The sequence below is a fragment of the Rhinolophus sinicus genome, chromosome 1, assembly GCF_057876585.1.
Source record: "Rhinolophus sinicus isolate RSI-liver-muscle chromosome 1, RSI-T2T, whole genome shotgun sequence".
NCBI lineage: Eukaryota > Metazoa > Chordata > Mammalia > Chiroptera > Rhinolophidae > Rhinolophus > Rhinolophus sinicus.
In genome coordinates this window covers 82,338,158-82,363,799 of record NC_142501.1, presented here as the reverse complement: position 1 = coordinate 82,363,799, position 25,642 = coordinate 82,338,158, and the positions used below count along the sequence as shown (strand labels likewise).

Below are 25,642 nucleotides of genomic sequence, written 5' to 3'. Positions count from 1 at the left end.
GAGACACCTATAATGTAACTCTTATTTGGAAATTACTACATCATCTCCATGTCATATTCTTGATATTACATTGTGACGTCTTCCTCCAAAATCTCTTCACACCTTACATATCCAACTGTCTTTATCACTTCTTCCCGTTGTAATTGTTTACATATTGGTGATTTGACCTTTGGAAAAGAAAGCTGGGCATTTTTAGTCTTCTATCTTGACCAAATGTGTCCTTTTTATCCGTCAGTAGACTTGACTATTATTTCAGGGTAAAGAACCTTATTTGGAATATATTCAATACTTACAATAATATTAAATAGCCCACTCATAAATTGATTCTGTCATGTGGGAAAAATTGCTTAAAATTCTCTTACAAGTTAACTAGTATACTGTTGTATAATAAAAATTATTGATGGAAATAATCAACCCAAAGAAAAAATAAAATTGGCTAAAATACATATAATTAAGTTTGTTACAAATAATAAACTGAAGACATATCTTGTTGGTAGCACTGAAAATACCAAAAGTGACCTGGGAAATATTGGTGCTAGTAGTAAAGTTTGCCCCTGAAGAAAATCACAACAAAGAAACTATAATTACGAAAAATTTACCCAGAAATATTCAATTTCTATAAAATAATTTAAATAACATGGAAATAGAAAAGAAAATTATGTACGTTTAGTGAATCTGTGTAGAAAATAGAAAATAGGATTAAATGTTTTAACAGCGTATTACCAAACAAAATATTTTCTCTATGAAAATTCACCAAGGTCAGTAATTTTGGATAAAATGTGTGCATTTATATATGGATCCACACATAATTATGTAATTGATATACATGGATCCACAACCTACTTGCTGTCAGAAGCTTTGTTGGTGAAAACTGCCAGCCCAGACTGTCTACTCTTCTAGATTGGTCTCTTCACTGCCTCCGTACTTGGGCAAATGTCTAATTCTTGGATACCAGTTCCTAACCTGATTCCTATCAGAATACCTCAATAGCCTTGGGGCTTTGCCTGGACTCCTAACCTCTGTGCTTCAGCTTATTTCTCCTTAAAACAGATAATACTATTTGCATTGCCAGTGTCTCAAGATTGTTTTGACAATGAAAGTTTTTTGTAAGCCGTCATGTCCATACCAGTGTACGATATTATTACTAACTAGAAAAAGAACACAGAGAGTTACACTGATATTAAAATCTATATCCAAGAATCTAGTGAGAATATTCTTTCAGATTCCACAGTGCTGGGCATTTCCAATTTATGAATGTTTTTATACTCAAAGAATGCTTTCTTATTGAAATTTCAACACTGTTTTCTCTATAAACAATGTCTATACTCTCGTTATAACAAAACCCACTACCATGGCTTGCAGTCCTATTTTTATTATGCTACTTTACTTTTCTCCATAGTACTTACTACTGTCTGACATACTAGAGATTTACTTAGCTATGTGTTCATCTTTTGAACTGTAAGCTTTGATGGCAGGAACTTTGCCTGTTTGTTTATTGTTGTATCCTCAGCTCCTAGAACAGTCCCTAGCAAATGGTGGATGCTCAGTATTTGTGGAATGAATGAAAATTTTCAAATGCAATAACATTATTCTGAAATCTATGCATAAGAGGATATTGGTACAGAAAACATGAAAATTACTCTTCCTATCCTCTTTTCTCCCCTTTCCTCCTTCAGTCTCAAACAGATCCTTGGTGATATTTGCCTTTGTTATTTTCTGTTGTTGTTGTTGATTTTTGAATTATTTCAGCTCTTCTTTCCTGAGTTCTTCAGGGGGTGATGTCAGATGGGATAGAATTGCCCAGTCCCTACAAAGCGCTATATGCTGCAGAATTATTTATGACATACCTTATGCCCCCAACTAATATTTATATTTCTGGAGATACACAAAATTCCATGTATATATTTCAGAAAAAACAGAAGTAATTGTCAAACATTTACCGAAGTTTTTACATTTTTTTTAAAGGGTACTTGTTAGCTGAACTAAGTAAAAAAAGGTAAAAAATTACCCAGCAGAACAAAAGATAGGCTTGATAGGGGAACTTATCTTAGTTGGGCATTTGACTTTAAACTGGGTATTTGACTTTAAATTATGGTTTTTAACCCTTTCAAGCCCCAACATTCTTTTTTAAAGTAAATATAATGTTTCATAATGTCCCCTCACTATTCCAAATGAAAGTCATGGTTAATATAAACTCATATCTACATGCATAACTTCAAAAATACCATTATAAATGCCCTAAATGAAATATAAAGGAGAAACATAAAAGGAAAATAATTTATAAAAATAATAAATACATATGTTTTTCATATTTCAACATGTAAAGGCTCTGGAATGATTGCACTAGAAAACATAATGAAGTAGCCTTGACCTTTAGGTAATGTTAATGCGAATTCAGACTGAAGCAAATGTATTCTATTGGCAGCTTACATTGTCACAATGGCATTGCCATTTGTAATTTGATTTCCAAAATGGTGAACAATTGTTGGTACAGTTTACAGCATGATGTCGACAGACTTAAAAGAAAGGCTGTTGTATTCATAGAAAATTTAGTACATGGTAAAACCATTAAAAAATTGCATAGTAGAATGAAGATATAAATTCTTAGCTCAGACAACCGTGAACAGAATTTTTAACTATACGTATGAACGTGCAGTAGGACATTTAGGAGTTGTTCAGTACATGGACTGTTCGACACTTTCCTTGGACACTTTCTCTGTTATAACAAGCCTTAACACCTATCCCTGAATGACTCTAATTCCCTTTCCTGCTTACCCCCTTTAGCACTTATCACCAACTAACATAACTACAATTTTTCTTGTTTTTTATCTATATATTTGCCCCCTTTCCCTAATCCACCCACCCACCCAATGTAAACTAGATTCTACTGTCCATGAAGATAGAATTTTTTTGTTTGGTTTATTATTGCTTCTATTCCTATGCCTAAAGTAGTACCTAGTACCTGGTTAGCACTAAATAAATATCTGTTGAATAAGAGAAGTAATGTGCATTGAATATTTGAAGGGGCCATGATGTTAGGAGATTGCTATAGGGGGACAAAATTGTGTTGGTCATTTGTACATATAGATTCTTTGTTAGAAGATTACTGTAGTCTTGGTCGTCTGTATTAAAATCTTCATGTGAAGACTCCTTTAGGGTGTTGGCATTAATCCAAACTGTTCTACAGAATTTCATTTGTCAAGTTATAGAATATGGAATTCATAAACTGAAGGGCGTTTTTGTGAATAACGTGGCGTGCTAAAGATTATAGAAGTTAGAACCTGTTTAATATTTTCTAGGAAGTTTAGTTTTACCCTTGTACTAGTAAACTGTAATTGATAACTCTTAAAATGAAATTTTAAAAAATTGATAATGTTCTTCCTCCTTTATTATTGTTTACAGAGTGCTCGAGAAGAATTAATTAGATGGGAAGAAGGTAAAAAATGGCAAAGCAAAATAGAGGGAATTCGAAACAAGTTAAAAGAAAAAGAGGGGGACGTCTATATTCTAACAAAGCAGTTGAATACTATGAAGGATCTTTTTGCCAAGTGAGTTTAATGTAAAGCTAATTAATTATGTGTAAAGTCTTTAATTGACCTGGAGGTTACTGTATTTTGCAGTGTATAATGCACACTTTTTTGCCCAAATTTGTGAGGGAAAAATAAGGATGCTCATTATACATGGCTAGTACTAATTCTGTATCTATATACATGTTTTTAATTCTTTTATTTATACTTATGAGTTGAAAGTGTAACTCTAGAAATCAATAATGATATCCACAGGCAAAATAATACCCTGGAATACAATAATTAGTTTTGTTGAACTTACCACGAACTTGCAACAAAGAGTTCTTGGCCTTCTATGATGTGTAAATATCGTAAATTTGTTACCGGTACATAAAATTTCTTGTACTTTGTATCTGTTCTCGTGTTTTGTAATTGTTTGTTACATAAATTTCTTATACCATAATATGTTAAAAAATAAATGCTGAAATTCCTTTATAATACAAAAAATTACCTAAATGTAAACAAATACAAATTTGAATTAAAAAACTAAAGTTTTTTTCTCTGAAAGTTTGGGCCAAAAAGGTGGGTGCACATTGTACAGTATATAGTTTCATTATACTTGATAATATAAGAAATTTTCTAGTTTTAATTATCACTTATTATCTATGATTCTCTGTTTTTCTTTAAACTATGTTTTAAATATATTTTTAACAATTTATAAATGGAGTGTCCTATAATTTTAAAATAAGTTAGCTCAGAGAAAATATAAAATGATCTAAATTTTGTATATTGGTGTTGTAATGAGTAAGGTACGGTTTAATAAATTGAATAAGCCACACAGTAAATGGTATTTTCTCATGATTCCATATTAAATCCCACAGAGCTGATAAAGAGAAACTTACTTTGCAGAGGAAACTAAAATCAACTGGCATGACTGTTAACCATGTTATGGGAGTGAGAGCTTTGGAATCAGAAAAAGAGTTGGAAGAATTAAAAAAGAGAAATCTTGAATTAGAAAATGACATGTCATATATGAGGTAAGCTATTACGTGGAAATGTGCTATCCATTATAATGAGGAAAAACGGGTTGACCCATAGAAACTGATATGTGTTATTTTAAGCTTGGGTTCTGTTGATTGTCTTTTCATGTGAGTTAAGATATTCCTGTCTCTTTGTATACCATATAATTTTGGATTGTATTCTTGAACTTTTGAATATTATGTTGTGAGACTCTGAATCTTAGATAAAATCTGTGGAGAAATGTAGATATTTTTGTTTTAGCAGGCAGTCGGTCTGGGTAGGTGCAGGCCCAAGCTCCATCGTGCTTTCTTGTGGGCTATGGTTCCACATCAGTTTCATTTCAAAGCCTTTACAGTACTGTTTGGATCTGTCCTGCCCGTGTACCTCCCAGATGACAGTCTCATATGTGGGCCGTCTTCTGTGAGTTCAGTTTTCAGAGCCTTTGGTGTTCTGAATAGGATCCTATTCGTACACACACACAGCTCAAGGGTGAGCCCAGAAGTTCATAAACAACTTTGTACTTGTGTGAGCTCCTCCCTTTCTGCCACGTCCCTGACACTTCCTGTTGCCCCAAGTACTTCTGGTACTTCGAACCTAACCAGGCTCTTTAGTTTCCCTGTTCTACTGTGCACTTAAGCATCTGTGCACACATCTGCAGCCAAGCACACAACAGAGGGCTGAAAGGGGGGGGGGAGGCGAAGTGGGGGAACTACTTTTGCACTACATTCCTACCCATCACAGCTCTGCTAGTTGGAGGAGGTGATTCCCCTCTAACCATTTTGTTTGTGGGTTCCCGTTGCCGTCTTTGCCAACACTGCCTATGGGATTGCTTGAGGGTTGGGGCATGGGAAGAACGGATAGAAGGAAAAAAAATAACGAGGGATTTTCACATTCTCTGTGCTAGAATTTTAAGGCTCCCCCAGAGGTAGCTCTTTCCTTCAGTGCTGACACTCACTTTAATGTTTCCAGCAATGTAGTGTCCTGGCCAATAAATACTAGAAGAAAAGAAAAGGTAAATTCATCACCTGTTTTCTGATACTTTAAATTCTGGTATCTTGTCCCAATCTGTAAACTGTTTACTTTTCAAAGTCCTCAAGTGCATGCTCCATGCATTTGAGAGGGACGACGTTGGATGTGTTTACTCCATGGTACCTGGATCCGGAAACTTCCATGTCATTTCTTCAGCAGAGCCTTTGAGATTTTCTTGTTTTGGTCTCTTTCCAAGTTGTGTCTTCTTATTTAGTCATGGTAATTCAAAGCAAAATAAAATCATGTCCTAACAACAATGAAAACTACGGTACTTATAATTTTCTGTTTCACTCATTTCTTCCAAGATTAATGTAGATTTTTTTCACCTAATTTGTTTTTTCCTCTTGTAAGTGTTTACAGATGATCTGTAATCATGTTACTGATCATTGTCAAAGTCTGGTACCTAGCTGAAATATTTGGATATGAGGATACTTACTGTTCTTAAATTTATTATACTTTCTGTTAATCTTCAATAATTACCATTAGTGCTTCTTCATTAATGTGTACTGTTGTGTCATTATTAATATAATGTGAGCATAGGAAGTTGAACTTCTTTGAAGGAACATTCATGAGCTCCTAACTTACATTCCAACTCCTTTCCTTCTATGTCATTGTTTCTTAACTCCTTCAGAATTTTCCTTGACGTAGGAGAAAAAAAGCGATTGAAGAATTCTTCGTTCTTTTGATATCTATTTATAGTTACTATCTGGTCCTACCAGTGTCTCTTTCCCTCCTTTTTTTCCCTTAGTCTAAATACAGAAGGTTCCAAAAAAATATACACACATTTTAAGGAAAAAAACAGCATTAAAATTATGCTGATGGTAACCACTTTGAGCTCCTCTTATAATAGCAGAAGTCAAACGTGATTTGTATTCATCTTTTGTTATCGGTGTATATTGAGTATTGCAATGTTAATGCAGTTTTTTCCTTTCTTAAAATGTGTATACCTTTTTTTGGCACCCTCGGTATATAGTCAGAGCAAAACTAAGCCTTTTTCTTTTCCTTTGTAGTTTTCAGAGGGATCAAAATATTATAGTTTTGAAACCTTCTAATTGATCTTTTTTTTTTTTTTTTTTCTAATACTGTAAATCTGTGTGGGCTGAATTGGAAAAGGCTTTATAAAAGAGATTGAACTGGTCTTCTCTCTCAGTGCAAGTGTAAATTTCTGAATTTTATGCATTGAATCTAGATATTAAAGGAAGGAAATTCCAAGAAAGCAGAACCAAGAAAGCAGAGACATAGAGGCAGGAGTGACTCTTGTATGTGTGTGGGTAAGAGTGAGTTGATTTGCCCTAGTAAAGGTAGACTCCTGGACAATTAGGTTGAATAAGTGAGGTTATGCCACATTGTGGAGGGCCTTGTGGGTCACGCAGATACGTGTAGACATGAAGTAACAGATTATTATCCGGCAACAGTAAGAGCCCTTTTAAATCCTTAAGCTTCTCGAGAAGCACATGAATGTAATGAAATTATGCAATGTTTTAAAAAGAGTAGATATTTTAATTCAGCTATCTTATACAATTTCATATACATAGATGCATGTTCTTTAAAAATGTAATATGTTTCTGTAAATCAAAATGTACCTTTTAACGCATAGTTTAAAGGAGCCCTGCAATGAATCATCTGTAGAGGATCATTTTATAACATAAATAGTCATGTCCTAATTTATTTTTTGTAAAGTTTGCAAGTTTTGTAGAATTTAAAATAAATACAGTGTTAAGAAATACGTTATACATTTTCTTTCTCTCCTGCATTTTAATATAGTAAAGGAGTGAAAAGTTGAAGCTTGAATAGTAAAGAGTCTGTGGTTGTTGTTGTAGAACTCATCAAGTTCTTCCTCAAGATTCTGTTATAGAAGATTTACGTTTACAGAATAGATACCTCCAAGAAAAACTACATGCTTTAGAAAAACAGTCTTCGAAGGATGCATATTCTAGGCCTTCAGTAAGTGTACATCTTTTTTTTTTTCATTTTTCTATTTTAAAGTTTAGAAGTGAAATAAATCTCTACCTTTTCTGGCCAAAACCAGTAGATCCCTGTCTTTAATATTAAGTACAATTTTATTTTTACTAGGTAGTGAGGTATATTGACTTCTTTAATCCTTCTTAGGTAATAACAGTAAACTTAAGATTTTTATGCTTTGCGTAAAGCTTCATTAAAAATGACTTCTAGAGATTGTAAATGTAGTTGAGTTTTGTGGTGGCAAGAACATACCATTAGATAAATATAGGAAAATACGTTATAACATTTTCATCAAACGTATGATATGTCTCTAGTTTTGCTTTATAAAGAATCACTAATGTAGAATTGTTTGTTGTGTTTTATTTTAAATCACTTAGTATGTATATTTCTGTTATGTTTTTTTTTCCTTTTTCTCTTTTCATGTTTCTTCTCTTTCTTCTGCTTCAAGCAGAATCTGTTATGTGACACAACTCCACTTTCTAGCCTTGCTATCAGTGTTAATAAATACAGGCGTGATATTTTTCACAAAAAGAACACTTTACACAGGAACCAAAAAACACCCATAACAGTGCCCAGAGTTAAAAATGGGAAGGGAATAGATGCCAGTGACAACTTACATTATCAGGTACCCAGAAATATTTTACAGCATTACAGTGATGAAGAAAAACACAAAGCAGAAGATATCGTAGATCCAACTCAGTTAAATATATCTGAGGCAAGACCAAACAATAAATCAAGACCACTTAGGTCAACTAATGGTACCTTGGCGGATTTTAACTCCAATTTTGAAAATGAACCTGACCCTGGAATTGAGAAAATGAATCAAGACTGTTGTGAAAATAATAAGCAGGAACATAAAAACAAGGAAGAGAATGAGTCCGGCAAGGAGGAGCAAGGAGAGGGGCATAGAGCTGAAGATGGAAGTCAGAGCACACACAGACATCCGGAAGCATCCGCGGGGGCGGCTGCGGTCACGCTGCAGTCACTGTGGCCACGAATCAGTGTGCGGAGGAAGCTGCCCCAGGGGACCCTGCGACGGATGAGCCGGTCCAGCGCAGAAATGACGGGTCCCAGGTTGGAGCACGTGGCAGCCCTTCACCTCTGCGTTAGCTGAGTTTTCTTCTAGCAAGTAGCATACGTATGTAGTGCAAATAGAAAAGAATTGTGTAGGATTTGTAAAAAATACTATTAGTAAACGTCTCCTTAAACAGTAACATTGGACCACCACCAACAAAATTAGTGGGTATACATTTCTTGATCATGTTACTACGTTTTACCATTGGAGGTCGCTGAAATGATTCAAGTAGGTAACAGCATTAAGAAAAATAAGGCACTTTAGAGGTGTTTGTTTGCCTTAGAAATGTCTAATGCATCATGCTGTAAAATCTCACTGCGATTAAAATTTCACTATAGGGAATAATGTCGATAAAAATTTGTTATGATGCTATGTGACATTCTAACATGCATAAGACATTCCTTTGGTGGTCTTTTTGCCATGTGTTATGTAATGAGAAAAGGGAGCTTACATGTATTGCTATCTATGTTGTGTTAGACTCTGTGCCTACATTTAATTTTCACAATACTTCGCAGAGTAGTATTTGTATTTTACATGGGAAGCTTGGAGAATAAGTAACTTCTCTAGTGATCAACAAACAGGATTTAAATGGAGGTCCAGTTTATGAACATGCTATTAATATGTACATACTACTTTGGGTCGGCTTACATTACCTTACAGAATAACACATTTGTTCCCAAATGAAATCAAATAGCATTTACCTTTTTTTTTTTACTTTATCCTTTCCACCTAAGATATTCCAGGCACCTGAGTCTTCAAAACATCGACTAAAATTAAATATTAAGAGAAAATGGATGAAAGTGACTTAATTCATATTTCATCCTCTTTTCCAGGTTTATAATGCTTCTTTTTTTCCACTGGATACAAAGTAATTGAGAATTTGAGACTTCCCACTTTATAAAAAAAAGTAATCAAGCAGATTTCTCTTTCAAATAACCTATAGTTTAGAATGAGAAGTAAAAGTAAACAAATAATAACCCAAGATGGATTCACGCCAAGACAAATGCAAATACACTGTTACTGAATTTCAGAGGACCGAGTAATTACTTTAGCTCAAGGAATGAGGAAAAGCTTCCTGAAAGAGGAAGGGATTGAGGCACTTCTTTACATTGGCTTCTGTGTGTTAGTTTGCTAGGCTACCATGACAAAGCACCACAGGTTTGATAGCTGAAACAACAGAAGTTTATTCTCACAGTTCTAGAAGCCAGAAGTCCAAAATCAAGGTGTCAGCAGGGTTGATTACCTCTTTAGTCTGTGAGAGAAGTTTCTGTCCCAGGGCCTTTCTCAGTGTCTTGTACATGGCCGTCTTCTCCCTGTGTCTTCACATCATCTCCCTTTGTACATGTCTGTGTCCAAACTTCCCTTTTGTATAAGAATACCGTCATTGGATTAGGACCAACCCTAATGACCTTATTTTAACTCAACTATCTCTGAAAAGGCCCTATCTCCAAATTAATATCATTCTGAGGTACTGGAAGTTAGGATTTCAACTTATGAATTTGGGAGTGGAGAGGGAGGTGGGCATAATACAGTCCATAACAGATAAAAGTCATGCTTTATTTTGGAATGAAAAAAAAATCATAAATTACTTCATTCATTATAAGAGTAATATGGAAGCATTATACAAATATGTGTGGATGTTGTTAAGTTATAATTGAATTCACTTCCTATATTAATTAAAATATACTGTATTACCTTTTCTCCTGCAAGCTTTGTATTCTAACTTATTTATTTGTGGTTGTTTGTCCAGAGCTCTCCAATTTTCTAATATTCCTTTGAGGAAAAATGTTCCATTTTAGCACTGTGTTGTCTTAATCAGTATGTCTTATGCAGCTTTTATTTATTAAACCTTAAAAATCTTCCTTACTTCACATTTTCCTGAAGACTTCAGAAATAGAGTCAGATCACTGGCAAAAAGAACAGGAGCTTCAGAGGGAAAACTTGAAGTTGTCATCTGAAAATATTGAACTAAAATTTCAACTTGAACAAGCAAATAAAGATTTGCCAAGATTGAAGGTAAATTTAACGTTCTTTGTTATAGTTAGGAAATCTAAAGCCAGAAAATCTTTTTCTCCTTACTTAATTGTTGTGCTTACCACATTAGTTTATGAAGAAGACAAAAACTCATATTCCTACAATTCTATGGTAGTGTTACACTTTCTATATGTGTTCATTTAACGATTATTTGTTGAGGGCACTCTTTGTGTCAAGCACTCTTCTAGGTAATGGGAAATAACAATGAAATAAATTTGTGCACTCATAGAACTTACATTCTAGTGGGGAAGGCTGATAAACAAGTAAACCAATCAATGGAGAGTATGTCAGCTTACGTTTAATGCTAAGGAAAAAAAGCATGATTGCTGTGAAGGGTGTGTGTGTGTTGGGTGGGGGTATGGGAATTACTATTTGAAACAGAATAGTAATCGAAAGCCTTCCTTAATAAAATGATATTTTAGCAGAGAGCTAAGGGACAGGGAAGGAAGTGGGTCACACAAATACTGGAAAAGAGTTCCAGACAACAGAAGTAGCAGGTGCAAATGCCCTGAGGCAAGAGGATGGTGATGTATTTCATTGACATTGATTACACTTTAAGATGTTAGGATGTCTCTAAAAAAATAGTCTTTAAATTAAAAATATATTAGGATAATTGTCTCTTAGAATTTTTACTTTATTTTGATGTTTATAAAAAGTTCATCTTTGGTTTTCCAAATCTTATACTGTTTATGGGAATTTTGTTTTCTCTTGGCTGGCTAATTGTTTCAGTTCTGTTTTATAACCTAAAATATTATCCATCTTGTTAATTCCACCGATAATCATATAATTAAGCTATTTCCTGCTTCTCATTCTGATTTAACACTGTTAGAACTAGTGTTAGAAGTTCAGTTGTCTGTTTCTCTGCAAAACAGACAACTGTGGGTAAGGATCTATGTATGTAACTAATGGGACAGTTAAAATCAGAGTCCTCAACTCAAATTTATATTGTATATTAAGGCAACAATGTGGAAAATATATCTTGAAAGTCATATACAAAATACTCTTTTATTTATATACTTTAATTCAACATGTCTTAGTTAAAAATTCTTGCTGTAGAGACCCACTTGTTCGTTTGGCTATCCAGTTGGAAAGATTGCTAGTTCAGATGAATTATTTATCTTTTCCTTTCCAATGGCTATAGCTTTGCTAAATTGTTACGTGTTTGCTTTAATCTTACAGAATCAAGTAAGAGATTTGAAGGAAATGTGTGAATTTCTTAAGAAAGGGAAAGCAGAAGTTGAGCAGAAACTAGGCCATGTCAGAGGGGTGAGTATGTGAAGATATGCCATGTTTGTTTTGAAGTGATAAGCTGGAAATGAAAAAGTTTGGATATGTCATAACAGTAGTGATATGTCTTTACTAGTGCCTACAGTTTCAGTTTTTATTATGTGCAAAACATTATTAAGCTTTTGTCTGTCTTATCATCTGTCATAGCTTACATGCATTTTATTTCACATCATCTGTTTTTGTTACGTATCCCTCCACACCTTGAAAACATTTAACTTTCAGGAATCTTTCTTCTGTTTGTTGAGCTAACTCCTAAGTGCTCCTTGGTCCAATTCTAACATTTTGTAATTTTTTTTATGATGTCCATGACAACTTCTTAGTATTTTGTTTTCATTTTTTATTCTTGTATAGTGGTACCTTGGTTATCGAACGTAATCCATTCCGGAGACTGTTCGAGTTCTGAAACATTTGAAAACCGAGGCATAGTTTCCCCATAGAAAGTAATGCAAAATGGATTAATCTGTTCCAGACCTTTAAAATCAACCCCTAAAACTGCAAAGTTAGCATGAATTTTACTATCTAATGAGACCATAGATCCATAAAATTTACAGTGTTCGTAAACCGAAATGTTCGTCAACGGAGATGTTTGAAAACTGAGGTACTACTGTATATTTCTTCCTATGCTATTTTGTATTCACTTTTTACATGAATAAATGTTGCTCATGAGGTCAAGGCCAAAGATTGCAGCCCATGTTGAACTCATATTATTAAGTGGCACAAGTGGAAGCAATCATAATGGACAAAAACTTTTTCAGTGATATTAAATATATGATGGATTTGGTAAAAATATTGAGTATCAGTAGAAAAGGACAAATATTTTGTTGACAGTCAGAAACATTCATGTCATAAATAATAATCTGTTTCTTAATTTAACCTTTTCTAAGGTAATTATGAAGGTATACAGTATAAAAATTATGTAAAAGTTTATATTTTTAGGGCTATTCATTGGACAGTGTGAATCCTGACTAAAATGACAAAAAAGTAAGCAGATTACTTGACTATTGGAAAACTGTTTCTATGTTAAATTATAAGCAGTTAAACTTATTAATTTGTGATGCATCTCTTTTGATAACTTTACACCAGGATTTTTATTTCAGATTTTTTTTTTCTATTTATATTGGAAGGAAACTAAATTTCTAATCAATGGTTGTTCTTAAAGTAAATCACCTCCATTATGCTGCATTTCAAATTCGATAACTCACGAGCTCTTTAAAGGCACATTTTTTCTTTTGTGTTTTTTTCCTACATAAAGAAACCTCTGCAATCCTGGAATGAGCTAATGCTAAATCGAATGTTTATGTTGTTAAGTTTATTCATTTGAAACAGACATCGAGGCTAGAGTATTTAAGCTATTGCTTATCAGCTGCATGACTCTAGGATTATTAAATTCTGAGTCTTGCTATTCTTGTATGTAAAGTGAAAATTGTAATTCCTATCTCATAGGGTTATTCTAATGATGAGTGAAAGTAATACAAGCTTTGGCTTCAAATGTTAGGAGTCAATAATGTGAGTATAATAATGCATGTGTTGTGTTTATATTATACTCTCTCAAATATTTGATTAAATAAAAAGTTAATATGTTTTTTTGTAGTCTGGTAGAAGTGGAAAGACAATCCCAGAATTAGAAAAAACCATTGGCTTAATGAAAAAAGTAGTTGAAAAAGTCCAAAGGGAAAATGAACAGTTGAAAAAAGCATCAGGAATACTGACCAGTGAAAAAATGGCTAATATTGAGCTGGAAAATGAAAAGTTGAAGGTAATATTTTAAATGTGATCACTTTTATGGAATGTTTTACTATTATAATTTTTATTAATTTTTAAAGAAAAATTTAAATATAATCTAACTATATAAAATGGCTTTAATGGATGCAGTTGGTATTTTACACCTACAGAAAGAACTTATTGGAAGCTAAGAGTAGTTAGAGTAGCTCCATTTGGTCATCTTATTATTTCAAGACCAATGGTTCTTACTCTGGCAACATAAAATAATTACCTGTATCTGTTTTCAAAAATACAGGTGCCTAAACCCCCAGTGCTGAGAGTATTTAGATTCCTCTGGGGTGCGTACTACCATAAGTATTGTGATTTTTTATTTGTCTAATGTGTAGCCAAGGTTGGAAATCTTTGCTGTAGATGACCAGTATTAGATACAAGACTAATTCTAACTATCAAATACAATCGCTACAACTACTTTGAATTAAGTTTTATAAGTTTACAAGATCTTCTTTTATTTCATTGTCTTGATAATGTACATTTTTTATTATTATTATTACAAGGCTGAATTAGAAAAACTTAAAGCTCATTTTGGACGACAGCTGAGCATGCACTATGAATCCAAGACCAAAGGCACAGAGAAAATTGTTGCTGAAAATGAAAGGCTTCATAAAGAACTTAAAAAAGTATGACTTCCGTTAGTGATTATAATTATTTTTTTATGTTAATACATCTTGAAAAAACTGAGTGAAAACGTTGATGAGCGTGTTTATTCAAAGGAGATATTAAGGGATTTAGCAATTATATTTGTATGCTTGCCATCCTTTCACCATGGGGAACATTGAAAATTAAATTAAAAAAAATAAATTAAGAAGCCATATAACGTGGAAGCTACATGGCTGGCATTCACATCTTAGCTCTGTAATTTATTAGCCATGGTAACTAACTAGTCAAGCTACTAACCTCCCTCTAACCTCAATTTCCTCATCTATAAAATTGGGAATAGTAAGTATATCTATTTCACAGAGCTGTTGGTATTTGCACATGTGACTTAGAAAGTGCCTGATATACAATAAGGAGTATATGAAACTGTTTTGTTAAACAAACAGTAAGATTCCTTTCTAAGTGACAAAATATATTCCTTGCCAAGACAAATAGGAATTATTTATATGGATGATCCAGTGAATAAATTGAAATTAATATTTTTAAACTACTTATCTGAATGTACTGTGAGGCCACAGTGATACTGTACTTTGAATGTAGATGTTTAATAGTGGAAATAATCTATGGTACTTACACATAATTTATGCTTATAGATAGGCGTACTGGTATTAGAGAGTCAAAGTAAAACTTTTAAATGTGTGATAAACAAAGACGACAGATTAAAGTAGCCAAACAAAATTACAAATTTAAAGTAACCACTAGAATACTTGTAAATTTATGTTTTAAACCTCATTTACATAATCTGTTGTGATTATGATTGTATTGCTGTTTTAGAGTAAAGGAAACATTGGGTTTTTATTGGAATCTTAATCAGCATTTAGGACTCCAGATTATTTTTGTTTTCTAATTTATAGTGATAATTTTGAATATATTGCATCTTTGGCAATATTATTGTGCTTTGTTGTAATATACTAATTATCTTTTAAAAATAGGAAACTGAAGCTGCAGAGAAATTGCGTATAGCCAAGAATAACTTAGAGATATTAAATGAGAAGATGACAGTGCAGCTAGAAGAGACTGGTAAGAGGTTACAGTTGGCAGAAAGTAGAGGTCCCCAGCTTGAAGGAGCTGACAGCAAGAGCTGGAAATCAATTGTTGTTACCAGGTAGGAGGAAATAGTTTAAACTTGCACAAAGTTTAATGAGTTCTAATTCCGCTGTTTTTAACAGAATATGACAGTTCTGATTAACTTAGCTCTTTCCTAATGAACTGTTGGTTGGTTATTTTAACATGATATTCTTTTTTTTTGTCCTAGCATTGCCAGAGACTCTTTTTCTTCCTTAATGTGTTTAATTGGGTGGCAGGGCATGGCACAGAGCAGAGCTGGGGCTGGGTGGGCATCAGGAAGCTGCTGTCAGCCACCAGCATGGACTGATGGTGCCCAGCTTTTCCTGGGTGCTGCTTCTGTCCAGCTGCAACTCAGCTTCTTGGTTGTGTTCGTTTTCTATCTCAAGGATAAGCCAGGCACAACTGAGCTGTCTTGTCACAACCTGTGGCATACTGGATCTGGGTTGTACTGAAATTTTGGTGTTATATTTGGGCAACTTGTCCTTCAAATCCCCCAACCAGGTGAATTCAGCAACAGGTTTAGTGTCTTACTGGCTGCCCTCTGCCTTCTGGCACTTGATTCTCTCCTACTCCGTGAACCTTTTCTACAAGTATGTGCAATCCTGCCTGTCAAATAAGCTCTGTGGCTGTGGAAGAGGTGATGGGCATTCATGAGTAAGCCGTACTATGTTCATTGCCACTATCACCACAGTGGCTCATCATGACTCTGATTAGTCAGTAAAAGGCTTTGGTGTCATTCTCATTTCCAGCCATAAGCAGCTGCTTCAAGGAATATGAAAGCTAGAGACCAATGAGATCCTGCCTCTGTGCTTTCCCGTTAGTCAATCTGTATGAAAGCCAACCCCTCTTTATCTTCCCATATTCTAGAGTTTGTTATGTTCCTGCATCCCAGTTTCCCTTTTAGTGTCTCCCTGCTGTTTAGAGTGGACTTGATGATGGGTAGGATGGCAGTCGCCGTTACCACGACTAGAATGGGAACCTCAGCAAGTCCCACAGTGGGCCTGCCGCCCTGCACTTACTTGGCCCTTGTCATCCAAGTGTAAGAAGGACAGGAAGATTATGCAGGTAGAGGAGAGGGCAACGCAGGTGGCCAGGCAGTCCAGGCAAAGGATCCTGGGTTCCTGTCCTCCTATCATACTGAGAGGAGGCAGAAGCCACTCTAGGCCTCTCTTAACTCTGTCAGAGGGCTAGGGTGGGGGTTAAAGGAAATAACACGGGGAAAAGTGTAAAGGGGAGAAGGTGTCTTGTTTGTCTGCTTGGACTCTGGCAGAGGCTCTCAACCAGCGACCCTATCAGTTGATTTCTTTGTCCTTTATTTTCTTCCATTATCATGTATGGACTCAAAGAATTTTGAGTTGCTTTGAGATGTATTTATTCGGCAGATAATTACTCAAGTACCTGCTACATGCCAGAGTCTGTGCTTTATGTTAAGAGTCTATGTTTTTTCTAAAACATTTGCCTTGGTTCCTTTGGAGAGCCAGGTAGCTTCCAGAAACACCTAATTTTCACTGTGACTTTAGGTAAATTATATCTCTTTCCTGTGAGCTCAAGTTTTTGTATCTATGGAGATGATAATCCGTCCTTCCTTTTCTAAAATAGGCTGTGTAAGCCTGCAGAAAAGATTAATGTGAAAATGGTTTATAAAGTATATAAACCTTTGAGAGGGGTAGAGATATTTAACCATATTCGAAGATGACTTTGCCTTTTAGATTATTTATATCTGTTTAATCTGACAACTATACAGGTAACAGCATAGAGTAGGCCTTCAGTAAACCCTCTTGAAAAAGACATTAAGTCCTAATCGAGTCCACTTGAAAGAGAGAAGGATCATTCTGACCTTGGCCTCTAGCCTTCCTATATCCACCAAAAAAAACGTGCTAAGGTCTGCAGCGGGGATTATACATCTAGCTCAGGGTAAGTGGTTTAGAGATCTCTTATGGGACCCATGACACATTAGGTCTTCCTCATGCCGAAACCTTTATAGTTGCTCTATTAGTAACTCAAGAAATGAATGACACGAGTGATACCTATTCCATATCAAGCCTTATCCTGCCTGCTGAGAAAGGCTGTGGTGATGCAAGAGCTGTTTTAGATTGGGTGATCAGAGAAGTCCTGTCTGATTGGGTGGCATTTGAGCAGAAAGTTCAATGAAATGAAGAGGTGAGCTTCTGATATTTCATTAGTTTGGTCGATAAGCCTTTGTTAGGTTAAAATACTGCCTTCTAATCTGAGTTTCTAAGATGTATCAAAAACTTTTGAATATATTGAGATAATAATAATTTTCTTCCTCATACTATCCTTACCTGATTTTGTTGCCAAAGCATTCCTTTTCTTTGAAAAAGTTTGAATATTATAAACATCGTCTTCTTTTAAGGTGGTATGATGTGCTTGTAAAACCATTTGAGCTCAATGTTGTAAAATTTTCTATTGGAATCTGAATTTTTTTAAAACTTTTGATCATTTCTTTAATGGTTACAAATCTACTTAGATTTTTATAAGCTTCATCCCTTTCTTAACACAGATCATTTGTCTCAGTCCTGCTTTTCCATATCTTTCTTCTCCTAGCAGTCCTTTGATTTTGTTCTACCTGTATACCTTCTCTTTTTTGTGTGTTTGTGTGTGTTTATGTGTGTATATGAAATGCTTTAATTTATGATCTTTATATTCCTAATAGTCATTAATACAAAATTTAATATTCTGATGAATTTTACTTTCGATTTTGTTTTGCAACTGAAAAGGCATTCATTCTAATATTTTACAGTGGTCAAATTCATGCTCTATCCTTGTTTATAACCTTGAGAAACACCTAAATCCTTTGTTTTAATTGGCCTCTCTGTTGGTTAGGGATACTTAGTCCTTGCTGTCACCTAATGCTAAATAAATATGTAGCAAAAGATTTGACTAGAAGAGTATAATAAGATAATCTTGGTTATTTTTAGTGCAGTAATTTGAACTGACTTTTAAATCAATGAAATTATTTTCCATGTCTACACCAATTATTTTCCTTTATACTTTTAGAATGTATGAAACCAAATTGAAAGAATTGGAAACTGATATTGCCAAAAAAACACAAAGCCTAACTGATCTTAAGCAGCTTGTAAGACAAGCAACAGAGAGGGAACAAAAAGTTAAGAAATACACTGAAGACCTCGAGCACCAGGCAAGTAATGTGTTTTTTTTCTTTACATGATAGAAAAAATGAATTATATCTCAGGCCATTCCTTGGCATTGTCTTCTGTAGAGAAAAATGAACTCTTGACGAATTTTTCCCCGGGAGGCCCATCTAAGTGAATGACACCATTCCACCCGTTTGTTTAAGCCAAAAATCCTGGATCATCAACTTGTTTTTTTCTCTCACACCCCACATCTTTTTCACTAGATCATGTCAGCTCAATTTTCAAAATCTATCTCAAATCTGACATCTCAGCACCTCCAGCACTGCCACGTTAGTCCAAGCTGTTCTCTCATACCTACACCATTGCAATCGTTTCCTAACTGGTCTCCTTGCTTGCACTCGTGCCTTGTTTCACCTTCTCCCTATCTCTGACCTATTCTTACGTAACTGCCAAGTAATCCTTTCAAAGCATAAAGCAAATCATAGCAGCCCCATCCTTAGATTATTCCAGTGGTTCCCCATTACCCGGGAATAAAACCGTAAATGGTGTGGCATGTGGTTTCCTCTCTAGCTTCATCTTTCCCTTCCTCATTCAGTGTTCTAGCCACAGTGACCTTTCAGTCTTCTGAACAAACCAAACTCATTCAAACTTCAGGGACTTGTACTTGTTTCCCTTCTTCAGACTAATATTCACCCAAGTGTTCTCCTAACTCACTCTCTCACTTCATGTCTCTATTTAAATGGAGGCTCCTCAGACCTTCCTTAACCCTATGCCACCTTCCATCATTCTGTCCTCTTACCCTGGGTTATTTCTCTTGATAGCCCTTCCTTTCCTCTGGCACTATTATCACATCACATCACATACCACATTACATCACCGTATCACATCACATCACCACCCCACACACCACACACCCCACACCCCGCACACACCACATCACATACTCATTTTTTTCCTTCCCTCGCTGTGAGGAGGCGTGGGAACATGCAGGAAGAGATTTTGCTTATTCACTGCTGTTTCCTCTAAGCTGAGGATATTGCCTGGCATGCTGTAGTTAATAAATAATTGCTGAGTGAATAATGAATAGAAAACATGATCGATGTATCCTCATGTGTGCTTTTGCAAACCCAGCTTTTAAAATTATGCTTTATTGAAAATGTGTATCTTGATGAAACCTCATATTTCCATGTCAAACTTTATTTTCTAACTTCATTGTATCCAAAGATTGAGATTCTCAAACATATTCCTGAAGGTGCTGAGACAGAGCAAGGCCTTCAACGGGAGCTTCAAATTCTTAGGTACATTATCTGTTCCTATGATACCCTTTTTCTTTAAAGAATAGGATTTTTCAACTTTGCTACCTAAAAGGCTTATTGGCCTTATTTCATCCTAATTCCAATCTTTCTCTTTTATATAATAAATGCTGAAAAAATTGTAAACCAGATCCTCACATAGGTATCAAGATTTGTAATTTAGTTTAAACTCCCTTACTAGCATTGACTGTATTAAACCTTAACTCATCAGAGACAGATATTAATGAAAGAGAGAGAAAAAATGTCTTTACTTCCAGGGTTCTGGGTAGTATTCTCTCATGAGGCTCCTCCAATAGGAAAACTACTCTTGAAAATGACATCAGGCCAGCTTTTAAGAAAAACATGAAGAGTTGATTCCATGATCTTTCTTTGAGAATGGTAGTATGGCAGCAGTGAGAGTAAATGAATGTGTACTTTTATAAATATGAGCAAGTTCAAAGCACTGTACTGTTTATAAGAAATGCCCATATATTTTCTGGAGCAATGTCTGTTTTTTTTTAATACTACTTTATCGTTGTGTTCTAGATTAGCTAATAGTCAGCTGGAAAAAGAAAAAGCAGAACTAATCCATCAGATAAAAGTACACAAAGACCAAAGTGGAGCTCAGAGCACTATACCTGGTAATGTACTTGAGAACACCCTTAAAGCACACGTTCGCTAACCCAAGTTTTTTAATTAGTCTGCCTTTATTGTTTGTTCAGACTTCTGTTAACTATCTTCCTATAGAGTTAAATGCCCGATATAAATTTTTAGATGTTTCTTCCTCCATGCAATAATAAAAATCCCATCGAGGTTTTTGTTTGTAGTGTTAAATAGCAAGTACTGCAGTGTTTTTCTCCTTAAGTTCCATGTGGGTGTTACAGATTTAATCATGATACAGTGCTAAGCGATGAATACTAGGTTTGTTGCTTCTAGTTTCTAAGTATAGGCCCTTTTAAGCCCTCTGAACATTTTCTTCTAAATGTTGTCATTTGGTAATTAATTTAAAAACTACATAAGTAAACATTGCCTATATTCGTTATTTTCTTTTTTTAAAAAGTAACTCATCCTTCTACCTGCTTCCATTCACACGCAGAAATGATTACTAATCATTCCCCTATTCCTATGTGCTTATGTACGCATATATACATACGTACGTACTGTATATGCACATGCTTTCACACACAATGACTAGTCGAGCCTCATTATTTGTAGGTTCTGTATTTGTGAATTCACCTACTCACTAAAATTTACCTGTAACACCATAATCAGTACTCGTGGTGCTTTTACGAAAATACAGGCCAGTGAAAAATTTGACCCCCACTTTCCCAGGGGAGATCAACAAGGTGGCGCTCTGCAGTTTTTTTAATTAAAGTTTATTGGGATGACAATTGTTAGTAAAGTTACATAGGTTTCAGGTGTACATTTCTGTAATACATCATCTATATATCACATTGTGTGTTCACCACCCAGAGTCAGTTCTCCTTCCATCACCGTATGTTTGATCGCTTTTACCCTCTTCTGCTCCCCTCGCTCCCCCCTTACCCTTTGGTAACCGCTAAACTGTTACCTACGTCTATGACTTTTTGTTTCTTTGTCTGGTTCGTTTGTTGCTTACTTGTTTTAGCTTTCACACAGAGATGACCAGAGAATGAGACGGGGTAGAGGGGTAGTGCCATTCAGGGCAAGTAGCTCTGGTTCTGGGGTGAGTGGACTGGGTTTAAATCCCAATTCTGACATTTATTTGTTAATGGGGCAGCCTTAGGAGAGTCACTTGACACTTCCAAACCTTGTTTTCTTCTTTGAAACAAAATAGAATCTACCAGGAGGAGCTGTTTCCAGGATTTCAGACTATAATCTGAGATGTGTGTTTATGTCTGTACGCATATGTGTGTGAGTATATAGATATAGGTAGAGACTATAGCTATCTATCTCTATCTATATATGTATATACTGGAGGTGCCCAAAAAATGTATACACATTTTGAGAGAGACTAAAATTTTGATCAGCGTTGCTCAAACAGTAGTTCACCGTAATCAGAAGTGTCTGGACGCTGACGGTAACCACTTTGAGCACCTTTTGTAATTGCAGAGGTTAAACATGACTTGTATTCATCTTTTGTTATCAGTGTATATTAATAGTTTTTTCCTTTCTTAAAAAGTATATACATTGTTTTGGCACCCCCTGTGTGTGGGTGTGTGTGTGTATTCCCTAAAAGCTATGGTTTAATATACACGAATTCATTGTTCCAGTTGACTCTATAGACCGTAACTACTGCGAACAATGAGAAACAATTGTTTGTACTGTATATTTATGATAGCTGATAGCTTGATGGAAATAGCCAAATTTTGTGCCAAAGCATTATGCCAATTTATATCTGAACAATCTTGGACTATTTCCTATAGCTTTTTCAATATACTACCTTAGTCCTTTGCTACTTTGTATTAAAGCTGTCACATATGACTTGTACCAGAAACTATGCCCAGTGCATTTAAATTCTTGTAGCCCTGTATGGTAGGTACTGTTGTCTCCACTTTACCTGTGATAAACAGATTCAAAGAGGTTAAGTAATCACTCCCCAAGGTCACAATAGGTAGGAAGTAGCAGAGGCAAAATGAAACCGAAATCTAGGAAACACCAAAGCTCCTCTCTGTTCCCTGCTATTGACCACGATGCCACATTGCCTCTTGGTGGCTGAAAGTAGTCTTGTCTTGATAGCACCTCTCGTAGCAGCCAGCTCAGTATGCTGGACTAGACCCAGAACCAAAGAGCTGTTAGTGCTGTTGACATGAGGCAAGTTTTATCCAAGGCTGTTTTCTGAGAGGGAATCTCTGAACCTTCATAGTCCTTGTCTGCAGGACATAGGACACATAACTTATTTCAGATTGCTGAGGCTCAAAATCAAATCGTAACTGTTGGAAATTCTAAAGCGTTATTTAAATATAAATGGTCATTAAGCTAACTTTTGGAAAGTGCTACATATTACCAATCCATGTACTATATAGACTCCCACGAGGGGATCAAATATATGGTGATGGAAGAACTGACCCTGGGTGGTGAACACACAGTGTGATCTATAGATGATGTGATACAGAATTGTACACCTGAAATCTAAGTAATTTTACTAACCATTGTCACCCCAATAAATTTAAAAATAATCAATTAAATATAGCATCCAGATGATTAACAATCAACTGTGTAAAAGACCATTAGCACGTTCTGTGAAGGTGTGAGGAGGAAGGCTTTGATAAGTATGATTTTGCTCTGCCTTCCAAAAGAAGATGGGTTCTGCTGCCTCTATTCCCATAAGGATGAGGAACGTATTTCCTGTCTCCAACTTATAATTACAGGACCATTTCAAGGGCACCTTAATAGAATATACTTCCTGTACCATTCATGAAAATGTGTTTGCTGCCCATTATTTTCTCAAACATTCGCATTATTTTTAAATTTTTACCCTTCAATGGCTGCAAAATATGATCACATGACACATATGTAGTGGTTAATTGATAGCAGACTAGCAATTAAAAGTAAAAATACTATTTGCCTTTTGATTGTCATTATAAAATTAGAGATGTTAACTCTGGGGGAGGGAATCCATAAATTCAAACAAAGCCCTTGTGCTGTTTGTGTTCTTACGTATTCCACTTAAGTTTCAGGACTTTGTATACATCTTTGTGTAACCCATCCTGCTTAGCATGCTTTTCACATAGTAGTCATTACACGATTACTGCATACTGATCTACATGGAATTGCTAGGCAGTGCTGCTGGGCCAGCTTATGGTTGTAGCCCCTTACCTAAGTCTACTCATTCTTCTGTTGTACTTTTAGTACTTAAGTTTTGCTGGGTCTAGAATTTTTCTCTGGAACCTAACAGTCTTCCATGTAAAACTTAACCTCACTCTACACTTCTAACACTTAGCAGATATCTATTCTCTTTGCCTTCTATGGAATTACAATACCTGGCAGAGGTAGTGTATAGTATTCACAGCCTGAAGTGTTTTGGTTATAAAATGCCATATTTTCCAGGCTCTAATTTCATAAATTTCCTCATTCTCTAAAATAAATCATTTATCTTGAACTTATTCAGAATGGGAAAAAGCTGAGTCTAAATTTTATTATTTTTTTGGCAGTTCCTGGTCAACTAAAGGAAAAGGTAAAAGATTTGGAGACACAGCTCAAAACCTCAGATCTAGAAAAGCAGCATATGAAGGTAATTAAATATTTAATATATCTAATTATAGTGTTACAAATGTTTTGCGAAAACAGCTGTTGAAAACTATTTTTATGATCGCCTTTTTGAATTCTTAAGTATGTATCCTAAAAATTCCTGGGATATTTTATATTTGACCTTGATTATTACAAAGTTCATTACATTCAGCTGTCAAAAATATTTATTAAACAAGAGCTACCAAAAAAATTGAGATAAAACAAATCAGATAAGAAAAAAAATTATTTTTTAATTGTCACAACTATAGATCATTATTTTATTTTCTTAATTTTGGGGTCACATTGCAAACAGTATCTTTTATTTTTTAAATTCTTTTCAAGAATAGTTCCCTTCCCTTAAAGAAAAGTATTTGCTATGCTTTATCTGTCTAAGAAATCTGTAAAGACAACAAAAGAGCTTGCTATGGGAGTTAAGTATGATTGCTGGCTATTCTAAATGGTTGCTGAAGCTCAAAATGTCTTTTCACTAGATGCATAACTCTTAGCCAGGCAGAAGTCCTAGCGTTTTCCTGATCATAAATATATTTATAAGAAGTTGACCATTATTCATTAAAAGTTAGATATTTGTAAAAAAAATATAAGTGAGATCTAAGCCAAAGAATCTTGACCAAAACAACCTCCATGTTGTGAACAGCCAAGTCTGTTTGGTTGCCTCACTGAGATTATCTGAGAGTGTACTGCCTTTGGAGAAAGATAAAATCCCAATTTAAGAGCTAAAAAATTTTAGTCAAAGACTGGGACATAACGTACAAAAAATAATTTAATTTGACAGTTAACAAGTTACTTATACTGTACAATGAAACCTTATTAACAATATCTTAAGAAAATACTTCTGCCTTTACAAGTGTATTTGACTACTCAGGTTACTTTGGCTTTCATGTTTGCAATTACGTCTCTTTAGTTCATACCTAAAGAGTGCATTATATACGTATATAATTAAGGACAATATGTTTCTATTAGGAGGAAATAAAAAAGCTGAAGAAAGAACTGGAAAATTTTGATCCTTCATTTTTTGAAGAAATTGAAGATCTGAAGTATAATTACAAAGAAGAAGTTAAAAAGAATATTCTTTTAGAAGAAAAGTTAAAAAAACTTTATGAACAATTTGGAGTTGAATTAACTAGTCCTGTTGCTGCTTCTGAACAGTCTGAAGATGAAGAGGGAAGTCCTGTTAATTTCCCCAATTAAGGGCAGTTATAACTATAGTTTTAAATTATTTAACTATTTATTAACTTTATAAGTTAAAATTCCATCTGGAAATCAAGCAAGTCTCTGACCTACATGATTTCCTTCCCAATACCTTGTGCCTTTACCTAAATTGGAATTTTTAGTAAATAAAATTATATGAAAATTTTAACATACTGGAAAAGTATATTTTTGAAGATTTTTAGAATAAGTTATGACTATCAAATAGACAATGATCTACGGTGAATTTCTGTACATTTATAATGTTTTAAGTTTTAAACAGCATGAGGATAAACTTTTCACACAAATTTTAACATTTAAAATTGGGTTTTACATATACTTAGCTATATATACACGTTAAGGTTTTCAAATCTAAGGTACCTATGATTTTATAAATATATA

At 34.7% G+C, this 25,642-nt stretch overlaps 1 protein-coding gene across 14 annotated transcripts in view; it reads left to right on the top strand.

The window, feature by feature from the left end:
• Positions 1-25,412, top strand: part of CEP290 (centrosomal protein 290) — an 88,967-nt gene extending 63,555 nt beyond the window's left edge. For 13 of the 14 annotated variants that reach the window (XM_074325316.2, XM_074325318.2, XM_074325313.2 and 10 more), the window contains 13 exons: positions 3,403-3,548; positions 4,388-4,543; positions 7,376-7,499; positions 10,477-10,608; positions 11,806-11,892; positions 13,505-13,669; positions 14,190-14,312; positions 15,282-15,454; positions 18,436-18,577; positions 19,758-19,831; positions 20,372-20,466; positions 23,959-24,038; positions 25,016-25,412. In XM_074325316.2, the coding sequence (XP_074181417.2) occupies positions 3,403-3,548; positions 4,388-4,543; positions 7,376-7,499; positions 10,477-10,608; positions 11,806-11,892; positions 13,505-13,669; positions 14,190-14,312; positions 15,282-15,454; positions 18,436-18,577; positions 19,758-19,831; positions 20,372-20,466; positions 23,959-24,038; positions 25,016-25,243 (1,725 nt within the window). In that variant the 3' untranslated portion in view covers positions 25,244-25,412. Of the gene's footprint in view, positions 1-3,402; positions 3,549-4,387; positions 4,544-7,375; positions 7,500-10,476; positions 10,609-11,805; positions 11,893-13,356; positions 13,396-13,504; positions 13,670-14,189; positions 14,313-15,281; positions 15,455-18,435; positions 18,578-19,757; positions 19,832-20,371; positions 20,467-23,958; positions 24,039-25,015 lie in introns of those variants that run through there. The other variant, XM_074325322.2, reaches the window with a different exon arrangement.
• The last annotated feature ends 230 nt before the right edge of the window (positions 25,413-25,642 follow it).